The 13,834-nt window shown below is 43.0% G+C and overlaps 1 protein-coding gene across 14 annotated transcripts in view; it reads right to left on the reverse strand.

The window, feature by feature from the left end:
- Nucleotides 1–10,161: 10,161 nt before the first annotated feature.
- Nucleotides 10,162–13,834, reverse strand: part of SMAD1 (SMAD family member 1) — an 82,898-nt gene continuing 79,225 nt past the window's right edge. For all 14 annotated transcript variants that reach the window (XM_060400624.1, XM_027956253.2, XM_015101506.3 and 11 more), the window contains exon 7: nt 10,162–11,519. In XM_060400624.1, coding sequence (XP_060256607.1) covers nt 11,376–11,519 — 144 coding nt within the window. In that variant the 3' untranslated portion in view covers nt 10,162–11,375. The remainder of the gene's footprint in view (nt 11,520–13,834) is intronic.

The raw sequence follows: 13,834 nt of genomic DNA on the forward strand, positions 1-13,834 counted from the left end.
CCCTGGGCAAATTGTTCCCCATTAATATATTCTGCTAGTGTCAGAAAACACTGTCAATCCAATGCAGGCAACACATGAAACATACTCTTTTAAGAAATACCTACGGTTGTAAATGATTCAGCTAGTATTGTACCAGTCCAGAATTTGCTTGAAGGTTCCACACCCATGCTCCCTAGAAATGGCAGTGGGCAAGCAGCTTTTCTACCTTCAGTTCAGTTCAGTCGCTCAGTCGTGTCCGACTCTTTGCGACCCCATAGACTGCAGCATGCCAGGCCTCCCTGGCCATCGCCAACTCCTGGAATTTACTCAAACTCATGTCCATTGAGTCGGTGATGCCATCCAACCATCTCATCCTCTGTCATCCTGTCTACCTTACTCCTTCAGCTGCTGGAAATGTGGGAAGGTGACCACGCTCATTTCCCCTACTCCCGCCCCCAGCTCCAGAGCCTTATGGAACCATGAAAGTGGGATCTACTCCCCGTTCACATCCCCGCCTCAGCCGTGCCACTGATGCGCTCCCCGGAGCTCAATTTATTGCTGATTGAATCCTCTCTTCAGAGCAGGTTCCGACCTTTCTGAGCCTCCTCAGTCCAGCCTTAGGGGACGCTCTCAGTGGGGGCGACATCATCTCGCAGGCACCTAACAGCTCTGCATACTAACAGCCTTCCTCACTTCCTCCTGTCTCCACTCACCATATTCACTTCTCCCTGGCTCCTACTCACCACTCAGCTTTTCTAGAATCAGTACTCTGCCTCCACTTCTTCAGTCCAGACTCTCTAACTCTTTATCTATTGGCTTTATGAACCCTCCCTGCCAAAACTTCAAAGGTCACCAGGGACTTTCTGAGAAACTACTGTAAACCTTAAGTTCTCACCCTTCTCTGTCTGTTCTCTTCGTGTTGTTCATTAAACCCTCCTTGTTGACAGGCTCTGCTTGGCTTCAGTGATTCTTTCGTACTTTGTTAGTTCCTTCCTCATCCTCGTGTGTAGGTGTGTGTTCAATCGCTCAGTCGTGTCTGACTCTTTGGGACCCCATGGACTGCAGCCTGCCAGGCTCTCCTGTCCATGGGATTTTCCAGGCCAGAATTCTGCAGAGGGTAGCCTTTTGCTCCTCCAGGGGAATCTTCCCGACCCAGGGATCGAACCTGTGTCTCTCACGTGTCCTGCATTCTTAACCACTGAACCACTGGAGAATCCCCTTGTGTGTGTGATTCACTGTAAATTCTCTCCTGGACCTTGGACTGTTGAACCACTTGTAGGTTGAGATCTCTAGGAGCCAAAATCCTAGGGGCAAAACATCTCATTTTTTTAGTGTAACATAAACAAGATCTTTAACGACCGGCCCCCTTTTCCCTTTCTTTTCTTCACTGTTGCAAACTGCCCTACAGTCCAGCTACACTGCATTTTCTGCCCCCAGATGTGCCTTGTTCTCCCTCAACCTGCCCCTTCTGCCAGTATACATTCTCCCCCATGCCCATCCCGTGCTGGTATCATCCCTAGTCAGCATACTGCGAGGGAGCCCAGAGGCGCCAAGTCTTCTGAGAAGTCTTCCCTTACTCTTCTGACCCCGGTTTAGTCTTCTTCTGCGCCACGCCCCACCCTCTTGCAGTCCAATCACTGTGTTATTGTCAACTCACTTCTCTGCCTCTTTCAGGAGAGTGCAGGCTCCTTGAGAGCGGGTTGTTCAGTTGCTCAGTCATGTCTGTCTCTTTGCGACCCCACGGACCACAGCATTTTCTGTCCTTCACCATCTCTCAGAGCTTGCTCAAACTCATGCCCACTGTGTCGGTGAAGCCATCCAACCATCGCGTCCTCTGTCGTCCCCTTCTCCTCCCACCTTCAATCTTTCCCAGCATCAGGGTCTTTTCCAATGAGTCAGTTCTTCACATCAGGTGGCCAAAGTATTGGAGTTTCAGCTTCAGCATCAGTCCTTTCAGTGAATACTCAGGACTGATTTCCTTTGGGATTGACTGGTTGGATCTCCTTGCAGTCCAAGGAACTCTCAAGAGTCTTCTCCAACACCACAGGTCAAAAGCATCAATTCTTCAGCACTCAGCTTTCTTCACAGTCCAACTCTCACATCCATACATGACTACTGGAAAAACCATAGCTTTGACTAAACAGACCCCTGTCTGCAAAGCAATGTCTGCTTTTTAATATGCTGTCTAAGTTGGTCATAACTTTTCTTCCAAAGAGCAAGCCTCTTTTAATTTCATGGCTGCAGTCACCATCTGCAGTGAGTTTGGAGCCCAAGAAAATAAAGTCTGTCACTGTTTCCATCGTTTCCCCATCTATTTGCCATGAAGTGATGGGACTGAATGCCATGATCTCAGTTTTTTGAAAGTTGAGTTTTAAGCCAGCTTTTTCACTCTCCTCTTTCACTTTCATCAAGAGGCTCTTTAGTTCCTCTTCATGTTCTGCCATAAGGGTGGTGTCATCTGCATATCTGAGGTTATTGATGTTTCTCCCAGCAATCTTGATTCCAGCTTGTGCTTTATCCAGCCTGGCATTTCATATGATGTACTCTGCATTAAAGTTAAATAAGCAGGGTGACAATATACAGCCTTGACGTCCTCCTTTCCCAATATAAGGATATATTCACTTGTAATACCCAGTGCAATGGCTGGTGTCAGTAACTGCTTAATAAATGCCAATCAGCATCTCTGTAAGATCAGCCTTCAGACCTGAATTTCTCATCACCTGCTGCGTATCTCTTTGCTAAGTTATAATCACCCAGTTCAAGGAAAAACTTAATTTACGTATCAAGGGTTAGTACAAGTGACTTTCACTTTCTTCTTTTTGTTGGACTTTTAAAATCTTGAGTAAATAAGAATTTAAAGTCATCTGTACTAACCCTTGCTTCCCTGACAGCTCAGTTGGTAAAGAATCCACCTGCAATGCAGGAGGCCCTGGTTTGATTCCTGGGTTGGAAAGATCCCCTGGACAAGGGATAGGCTACCCATTCCAGTGTTCCTGGGCTTCCCTGGTGGCGCCGCTGGTAAAGAATCCACCTGCAATGTGGAAGACCTGGGTTTGATCCCTGGATTGGTAAGATCCCCTGGAGAAGGGAAAGGCTACCCACTCCAGTATTTTGGCCTGGACTATAGTCCACGGGGTTGCAAAGGGTCGGACATGACTGAGTAACTTTCACTTTCAAAATTACTTATAAAAATGACCTAACTTTAAAAAGTCAAATAATTGCTTAAATCACATTCATCGGCAGGTAACAAAAATCTAAATCAAAGTACATGAAGCGGAAGAGGGGATTCTCCACAGATTCTGGTGTGTCCCCGGAGAGCCAAGAAGAGGACTGTGGCAGCACTTGGGAAATCCTAGACCTGGAAACCCAGATTCCCTGAGAACCCTGTTTCTCTCATTTCTCATCTCCAGCTCAGATAGCACAAGAGATGGCAGCAAGCCACTCCGCTAAGACTTACCACAGCTTCAGCCAGGCACTTTCCTACTTCCAGTCCCTGAACAGGACCCCACCTGGACCATGTGATAGTAACCAGAAGGAATATCACGTTATACTGTATGGAAAACCCCACAATAACCCTGTGGGTTGGAGGCTGGTCTTAGAAATTGGTAGACAGATGCTGGTGTGTTTCAAACACCAGGTAGCTATCATACAGACTTTTACTCTGACTGTTCTCTTGCCTCAAAATTTCAAAATGCTTCCAGCCTTCTGGGTTCAACCTTAAACACAACTTTCTCTGTAAAACCTTCATTGATCTCCACTTAGCCAAGTCTGAACTTTTTTAAAAAAATTTTCTTTGTGCTTCCCTGTGCTTTTCATTTTGCCTTATTTTATAGTAAGTTTACATGTCGCAAAATGACAAGAGTCAGAATATAATAAAACAAACTCTAGATTTTAAAATTAGACCGGAATGAAACTAGATTTTAAAAATCTGTGTTACCTAGCTAGGACTGATGCTGAAGCCGAAGCTCCAATACTTTGACCACTTGATGCAAAGAATCAATTCATTGGAAAAGATCCTGATGTTGGAAAAGATTGAGGGCAGGAGGAGAAGGGGGTGACAGAGGATAAGATGACTGTGTGGCATCATCGACATAGGACATGAGTTTGAGCAAACTCCAGGAGACAGTGAAGGATAGAGAAGGCTGGTGTGCTGCAGTCCACGGGGTCACAGAGTCAGACACAACTTAGCAACTGAACAACGACGATACCTAGCTAGGTGACTTTGGACAAGTTATTTCACATCTGAACTAGTTTCTTCATTTATTTATTTATTTTTTAAAGTTAAGGAGTCAAGGACACAGTAAATCACATGTTCTTGTGAGGATGGAAGACATTGTGTGGGAACTCTAGACACAGAGCCTGGCTCAGCAGATACTCGTGAACTGCTAGTTTTTTCTCTTCCCATTTCCCTTGCTGGGCTCTAAAGTCCTTAAATTCAGAATTTTCCACTGTCCTTATTAAATGGCTTAATGGTAAGTAGGTCTTCATCAAATGTTTGTTGAACTGAATTCCTTTCAGATTGTCTTCTGAGCCAGATTTAACCAGTAGTGCTAATACTCATGAGAGGTTGACTAAATCACCCCAATAACCCTGTGAGATAAGACTTTATTGCCTCTATTTTTACAGATGAGAAAACAAGGGCAGAGAAGTTCAGAATTTGCTGGAAGTCCAATCTGTGAAGTAGTGGGGTGAGGCAGTGGCTCCAGGATCCTCCACCTCTAATCATCCCAGCTAGTGGTTTCTTAGGGGCAGAAAACACGGCTACCATGAAACGCTTCACATTAGTTATTTTTTGTTTGAACTAGTTTACATTTTTTTCTAGTAATCCACACAAACGGTTGCTTGACTTTTTTATTCCTTTAATGAAACACTTCCAGGAGACTTGAAAGCCTCCATGGCTGATGACATAGGCTTTCTCAGGCGGCAGGAGTGGCAAAGACACATGGGTTCGGTCCCTGGGTCAGGAGGACCCCTTGGAGGAAGAAACGGCAACCCAGTCCAGGAGTCTTGCCTGGAGAATCCCAGGGACAAAGAGTAGCCTGGTGGGCGACAGTCCATAGGGTCACAAAGAATTGGACACTACTGAAATGACTCAGCACACACATGGCTGATGAAAATAGTCCCAGGATTTTTCCAAAACTACAAATATTCGCAGTTGAGCATGAAGGGCTGATAGAGGCTCCATACTGCCAACTCCTAGGGCCCTGGAACACCTGGTAGATTTCCAAGCTGGCTGCTTGTGTAGTGACACACTTGCAAAACTGTCCCAATAGGCAGCCCCAGGAATATAGGAAAGTGAAAAATAGCTGTCCACTAAGAACAAGGTGAGAAACCCTGACCTGAGCTCTTTATTCTCAGACAGTGTCCACTTACACGTCATTGCTGAAGCCTGATAGCTTTGTTCATTTTTCATTTCTTAATTATGTACTTGGCTGTCAGGTCTTAGTTGCATCATGCAGGATCTCTCCTTGCAGTGTACACAGTCTCTAGTGGTGGCTTGCAGGCTTCGTTGCTCCACGGCATATAGGATCTTAGCTCCCCAACCAAGGAAGATCTTAGCTCCCCAAACAAGGATCGAACCCACGTCCCCTGCATTGCAAGGTGGATTCTTAGCCAGTGGACCACTAGAGAAGTTTCTCTTTATTATAGCTCACTCATCACCATGGGCTTCCCAAGTGGCGCTAGTGGTAAAGAGCCCGCCTGCCAGTGCGGAAGATGTAAGTGACGCGGGTTCAATCCCTGGGTCGGGAAGATCCCTTGGAGGAGGGAACCCACTCCCATATTCTTGTCTGGAGAATCCATGGACAGAGGAGCCTGGCAGGCTATGGTCCATAGGGTCGCAAAGAGTCAGACATTGCTGAAGGGACTTAGCACAAATGCATACCAATCACCATCGGGTATCCAGATCACCTGGGCCAGGAATGACTTAGTAGGTAAGGGGGGAAACAGAGTACGGAGAGGATCCAAGCAAACACTGACCACATACTTGCATGGCAACTGTTTGCAAGGTACATTCACACGTATTTTTCTTCCAAAAGATCCTCTCCTCACCTTCGCAGCAAGGACACAACATTATCTCCATTTTACAGATAAGGGCACGGAGGTTCACAGCAACGAAACAACCCAGCAAAGCACGTATCAATGTGTGTTATGACGGAGGTCTGCCATCTGACTCTACATTTACACCATGATGTGTTTGGAGACAGCAAGATGCAGAGGAAATTTCTGCTTGGTCATAGTTTGGAGAGTAAATGAGGCTGATAAATACCCCGGGGGAAGAGGTATAAAAATGTACAGGAGAAGCAGTGGGATCTGTTTGGCCAGGGAAGAACCCGAGTCTCCCCAAATTTGTGTCCTTCACAGCTCAGCGTTGGGAGTGGGGTGGGGCTGAGAAAGAGAACGGGATCAGCCCAGTCCCCAGGAGATGGCAGAGGCGATCATTCTGTCCAGTTGCAATTTCAGTTTTCCTTCCTCCGCCAGTGTCCTACACATCCTTTCATAGTCACCCTTGCATCCTAATCTGAAATTTAGTAATTTGGGACTTCTGGTTGACTGAGAAGTACCCACTAATAACAGCTGCTGCTGAAATTCCTCACATAAAAAAATGTCGTACATTTAGATCCGGAAGTCCAAGTTGAGCAAGTCTGTTTTTCTTTTCACATTTAAAGTTCCTTTATATCCTTTCTTTTCTGATTTACAGTGACTCTGCTCTTTTTGGGCTTCCCAAGTGGTGACAGATTGTGGTCCACTGGAGAAGGCAATGGCAAACCACTTCAGTATTCTTGCCTTGAGAACCCCATGAACAGTATGAAAAGGCAAAATGATAGGATACTGAAAGAAGTACTCCCCAGGTCAGTAGGTGCCAATATGCTACTGGAGGTCAGTGGAGAAATAACTCCAGAAACAATGAAGGGGTGGAGCCAAAGCAAAAACAATACCCAGTTGTGGATGTGACTGGTGATAGAAGCAAGGTCCGATGCTGTAAAGAGCAATATTGCATAGGAACCTGGAATGTCAGGTCCATGAATCAAGGCAAATTGGAAGTGATCAAACAGGAGATGGCAAGAGTGAACATCAACATTCTAGGAATCAGTGAACTAAAATGGACTGGAATGGGTGAATTTAACTCAGATGACCATTATATCTACTACTGCGGGCAAGAATCCCTTAGAAGAAATGGAGTAGCCATCATAGTCAAAAGTCCAAAATGCAGTACTTGGATGCAATCTCAAAAACGACAGAATGATCTCTGTTCATTTCCAAGGCAAACCATTCAATATCACAGTAATTCAAGTCTATGCACCCCCCAACCAGTAACGCTGAAGAAGCTGAAGTTGAACGGTACTATGAAGACCTACAAGACCTTTTAGAACTAACACCCAAAAAAGATGTTCTTTTCATTCTAGGGGACTGGAATGCAAAAGTAGGAAGTCAAGAAACCCCTGGAGTAACAGGCAAATTTGGCCTTGGAATACAGAATGAAGCAGGGCAAAGACTAATAGAGTTTTGCCAAGAAAATGCGTTGGTCATAGCAAACACCCTCTTCCAACACAAGAGAAGACTCTACACATGGACATCACAAGATGGTCAACACCGAAATCAGATTGATTATATTCTCTGCAGCCAAATGTGGAGAAGCGCTATACAGTCAGCAAAAACAAGACCAGGAGCTGACTGTGGCTCAGATCAGGAACTCCTTATTACCAAATTCAGACTGAAATTGAAGAAAACAGGGAAAACCGTAGACCATTCAGGTATGACCTAAATCAAATCCCTTATGATTATACAGTGGAAGTGAAAAATAGATTTAAGGGCCTAGATCTGATAGACAGAGTGCCTAATGAACTATGGAATGCGGTTCATGACATTGTACAGGAGACAGGGATCAAGACCATCCCTATGGAAAAGAAACGCAAAAAAGCAAAATGGCTGTCTGGGGAGGCCTTACAAATAGCTGTGAAAAGAAGAGAAGCGAAAAACCAAGGAGAAAAGGAAAGATATAAGCATCTGAATGCAGAGTTCCAAAGAATAGCAAGAAGAGATAAGAAAGCCTTCTTCATTGATCAATGCAAAGAAATAGAGGAAAAGAACAGAATGGGAAAGACTAGAGATCTCTTCAAGAAAATTAGAGATACCAAGGGAACATTTCATGCAAAGATGGGGTCGATAAAGGACAGAAATGGTATGGAGCTAACAGAAGCAGAAGATATTAAGAAGAGGTGGCAAGAATACACAGAAGAACTGTACAAAAGGATCTTCATGACCCGGATAATCACAATGGTGTGATCACTCACCTAGAGCCAGACATCCTGGAATGTGAAGTCAAGTGGGCCTTAGAAAGCATCACTACGAACAAAGCTAGTGGAGGTGATGGAATTCCAGTGGAGCTGTTTCAAATCCTGAAAGATGATGCTGTGAAAGTGCTGCACTCAATATGCCAGCAAATTTGGAAAACTCAGCAGTGGCCACAGGACTGGAAAAGGTCAGGTTTCATTCCAATCCCAAAGAAAGGCAATGCCAAAGAATGCTCAAACTACTGCACAGTTGCACTCATCTCACACGCTAGTAAAGTAATGCTCAAAATTCTCCAAGCCAGGCTTCAGCAATACGTGAACCGTGAACTTCCTGATGTTCAAGCTGGTTTTAGAAAAGGTAGAGGAACCAGAGATCAAACTGCCAACATCTGCTGGATCATGGAAAAAGCAAGAGAGTTCCAGAAAAACATCTATTTCTGCTTTATTGACTATGCCAAAGCCTTTGACTGTGCAGATCACAATAAACTGTGGAAAATTCTGAAAGAGATGGGATACCAGACCACCTGACCTGCCTCTTCAGAAATCTGTATGCAGGCCAGGAAGCAACAGTTAGAACTAGACATGGAACAACAGACTGGTTCCAAATAGGAAAAGGAGTACGTCAAGGCTGTATATTGTCACCCCGATTATTTAACTTCTATGCAGAGTACATCATGAGAAACGCTGGACTGGAAGAAACACTAGCTAGAATCAAGATTGCTGGGAGAAATATCAATAACTTCAGATATGCAGATGACACTACCCTTATGGCAGAAAGTGAAGAGGAACTAAAAAGCCTCTTGATGAAAGTAAAAGAGGAGAGTGAAAAAGTTGGCTTAAAGCTCAACATTCAGAAAACGAAGATCTTGGCATCTGGTCCCATCACTTCATGGGAAATAGATGGGGAGACAGTGGAAACAGTGTCAGACTTTCTTTTTTTGGGCTCCAAAATCACTGCAAATGGTGATTGCAGCCATGAAATTAAAAGACGCTTACTCCTTGGAAGAAAAGTGTTGACCAGCCTAGATAGCATATTCAAAAGCAGAGACATTACTTTGCCGACTAAGGTCCGTCTAGTCAAGGCTATGGTTTTTCCAGTAGTCATGTATGGATGTGAGAGTTGGACTGTGAAAAGGCTGAGCGCCAAAGAATTGATGCGTTTGAACTGTGGTGTTGGCGAAGCAAGGAGATACAACTAGTCCATTCTAAAGGAGATCAACCCAGGGATTTCTTTGGAAGGAATGATGCTAAAGCTGAAACTCCAGTACTCTGGCCACCTCATGCGAAGAGTTGACTCATTGGAGAAGACTTTGATGCTGGGAGGGATTGGTGGCAGGAGGAGAAGGGGACAACCAACGATGAGATGGCTGGATGGCATCACTGACTCAATGGACGCGACTCTGAGTGAACTCCGGGAGTTTTCGATGGACAGGGAGGCCTGGTGTGCTGCGATTCATGGGGTCACAAAGAGTCGGACACGACTGAGTGACTGAACTGAACTGAACTGAAGTGGCGCAATGGTTAAGATTCTGCCTGACAACGCAGGAGACCCGGGAGACTGGGGTTCCATTCCTGGGTTGGGAAGATCCCCTGAAGCAGGAGATGGCAACTGACTCCAGTGTTCTCGCCTGGAGGATCCCATGGACGGAGGAGCCTGGCGGGATCCTCTGTAGTCCCTGGGGTCGCAGAGAGTCAGACCTGATTTAGTGACTGAGTAGACACGTACTGCTCTTTTCATGATTAAGTCTCCCTGCCTCTGCAATTTCGTTTTTTAGTCATTTAGTTATGTTTGGCAAAGAATATTTGAGAAAAATCTCTCAAGAAAGCAGTGAATTTTATGAATCCTAACATCTTACGTGTGAAGAAAGGAAACAACTTTTAATCAAAGTAAGCAATAATGACATGTTTATTTAAAATTTCCAGTAGAGAAAACCCACTAGTTTTGGAATAAAAGTACTCAATGTATGAGAGCGTAAGTGAATATAAAAGATTAGCAGAAGAAAAATAAAACCAAACACAGTACAAAAAAATTTTTTTTAAAGTTTGAAATTGGTTTAAACAGAGATGTTCTTTAAATCCTCCAAATATTTAACAGAGTTACTAGGTTTGGCAAATAATTCACTTGAAAATTAAAGCCTATTTCTGTATTGTAAACTCCATAAAAACTCCTTATTAAATTCAAGCAACTCCATTCAACTGTGGTACTGAAATACACAGGCTGTCAATTTCAGAACAGAAGGAATTATTCATTTGCTCTCACAGTTATATGAATTAACCAGCTGCATAACTTTTTATTTTTGGAGAGGATGAGATAGCAGATGCAAAAAAAAAAAAGGATAAAATCTCTAAAAAACTGAAACACAGCAAAATTCAGATATTAGTTTGTTTCTTTAAAGCAACAAACTGAATTTTTACAGTATATTCTACATTTGTCCTTTCCCTCTCCCCCCACCCCCCCTTCAATACTCCTAAACCCACTAGTCTAATCAATTCTTAACTTTCAAATATTCTGTACATATATATTTAGCAAAGAGCGTATGTCTAACATTATTCTGACAGCATTATGGTCAGCATACAATTTTAGAAAGATTACTATGTATATCACCAAGATTAACCTTTACTTAAAAAACAAACAAAAACCTTTACTAAACGAATAGTTTTAAAATATTATGAAAACCCACGAAGAGAAGACTCCACGCAGGCTCTAAACCTGATAAAAACACACGTCAGAAAGACTATTAATGCTTAACTTCTGCCAAACGATGACCTTAAAGTGCCAAACACAAAAGACTCTCTTAGGATCGTTTTTCCAATAGGTGATTTGTCCCTGGCTTGGCCTTCTCTCCTTTAACTATACACAAAGTCCTGCTAAAAAGTATGCATTTTAGTTGATTTTACAATCCAATGTTACAATGTAAACGAAACAGGTTCTTGATATCAACAGTATGTTACCCCGGTTTTTCAATTTCTGAATCCGACAGTTGGTCACAGAGGTCAAGTATTGTCAAGGCTCCTTTGTCAGTTCAGATGGTTGTCTGACTCATCCATCCTTCAAGTACATGCAAGGCTCAATAGTGTTCCAGAGGCAGAAGCCTGAGGCGTTTAAGACACAGATGAAATGGGGTTATGAGGTGAGCCCATCTGGGTAAGGACTTTATCCAGCCACTGGAGGGGGCCGTGCAGATGGATCTCGATCCAGCAGGGGGTGCTGGTAACATCCTGGCGGTGGTATTCTGCTCCCCAGCCCTGGAAACAAGAGTGGGAGTCATTTAACCTGCTTGACTCAGGGGTTCAACTTACGGAGTAAAAACAGCTCACACAACCAGACACTCCCATTAAAGATACGGTTCTCTTCACAATACAAATGTGTATGCATGATTTGGCAGACAATTTCATAGCTCCCCAAAGGCCATATGTGGATTCCAGATTAAGAAGTACTGGTCTTAGGGGACCTCCCTGGTGGTCCAGTGGCTAACACTCCGTATTTCCACTGCAGGGGGCTCGGGCTGGATCCCTGGCTGGGAAACTTATGATCCCGCATGTTATGCAGTATGGCCAAAAAAATTTTTAAAAAAATAAATAAATAAAGAGAATAAGTCTCAGGGAATGAAAATTTTAAACTACATTATTAAGTGTCCGACTCTTCGTGATCCCAAGGATTGCAGTCCGCCAGGCACTTCTGTCCATGGAATTCTCCAGGTAAGAATACTGGAGTGGATTGCCATTCCCTTCTCCAGGGAATTTTTCCAAGCAGGGGACTGACCCCATGGCTCTTGTACTGCAGACAGATTCTCTACGGTCTGAGCCACCACAGAAGCCCAAACTACATTATAAGGCTGTTGTAATAGCCACTTTGTAACTTTCATTTTCACTGTCCATTATGTCCCCATACTATGATGACAGGTATTGTTAAACTCTTCTCTTATCATCAAGAAAATAAGAAAAAAAGGTATGTAAGACAAACTGACATTCTGTTTCTCCCTATTCAGCCCTTGCTAACACAGAGCTCCTGACCTTTTGATCTCTAAGCAAATCTGGAAGGAGCACGTAAGTATCCAAAAATCTATTAGGAACACCTAACCAGTGACTTGGATCATTTGTAAAAGAGGGTAGCTTGCCAGAGACCTTCAGGATTACTGAATTAGGACATGACAGTTGACAGAAGAAGTCCCTATGAAAAAGAGAAAAATAATTTTGCTATTGCAAACATCAAATCCTTACGGGTGTGGTGGATGAAGGCATATGAGATACTGATAAACCCTTGTTTCCTGAGAGATGTCAGAGAAGGCTGGGTTCTCTTTATCTATCTCAGGAATTTCAAGTAATGTATCTGAATATCAGAACTTTCAGAAGAAACTTGAAATATATGAACCGCACAGGTATAAACATCCATGCATCTGTAAATGTATCAACATGCTGCTAACTTTAATGGGAAGGTTTAAGTGCATGTTTCTGCACTAGACAGTAAGTTCTTTGAAGGTAGAGACCAGATCTCACTAATTTTTTTTTCTCAAACATCTAGCAGAGTGATTGGCACAAAGCAGAAGATGCTTGTTGAGCCGAAATGACTTAGAATTTTCACATATGGGGAGTCTACTGTGCAAATAATTTATAAAATACATGTTTAAAGTCCAAAATCGATCATTTTCACTAAGTAGTACAAAATCAGCTATTAATATTATTGAAATGTTTTCCATCCTTTCTCTAAGATGCTGAGGGAAGAGTATGTAGTGCTTATGCTAATAAAGAACAAGGCTGTACAGTGATCACATTTTTTGTGGCTCATGTAGTAAGTAGCTGCCCTTTATCATGTCAGCAAGAGGTTAAAATGTTTAACTGTCCAAATCTAGCTTCTCAGCCTTGTCCTTTATAGCTTGTATAACCCTTCATTCCAATATCAATTTATATTATAATTAAACATAGGCTGAGCCATCAGAATCTTGAAGCTAGAGACTTTAGGTGTTTTATCATCTTTGTATTGCTATTTTGGAATGGTGCTAAAAAATGTTTGCTGAGTGAATGAAATGCTAATCTATTTTTAATGCCTATCTTTGATTATAAATACTTTTTATTAGTGTAAAGGTGGTTTTCACTTATGTAAAAGTAAGTAATTAAAAACCTGTAAAAGTAAAATCATTAACATTGATTGGGTAATCAATAAGAGATAAGTTTGAGAAGAAAGCCAATTGGAGCATTACAGTCATAAATTCTCCTAGAGTGGTCCTTTGATAATAATAAGGGACCCCAGTTCCCTACCTACAGCCACCCATTTTAAAGATAATGAACAGGGGATCAGGAAGGAATCTCTGGGCCTTAATCACATGACAGAATAAGAACATGGATCTTCATGTTTTATTTATTATATTTCCTCCCTATCAATAAAAACAATAAACACAAACAATGCTGGCAAGTCACCGTCCTAATTTTAAAATTCACTTTAGTCAAAATGCTAAGTCAAAAATTAGGGACTTCCCTGGTGGTCCCTGATGCTGGGAAAGACTGAAGGCAGGAGGAGAAGGGGATGACAGAGGATGAGATGGCTGGATGGCATCACCGACTCA

This window comes from Ovis aries, chromosome 17 (assembly GCF_016772045.2).
Source record: "Ovis aries strain OAR_USU_Benz2616 breed Rambouillet chromosome 17, ARS-UI_Ramb_v3.0, whole genome shotgun sequence".
In the NCBI taxonomy this organism is placed as follows: domain Eukaryota; kingdom Metazoa; phylum Chordata; class Mammalia; order Artiodactyla; family Bovidae; genus Ovis; species Ovis aries.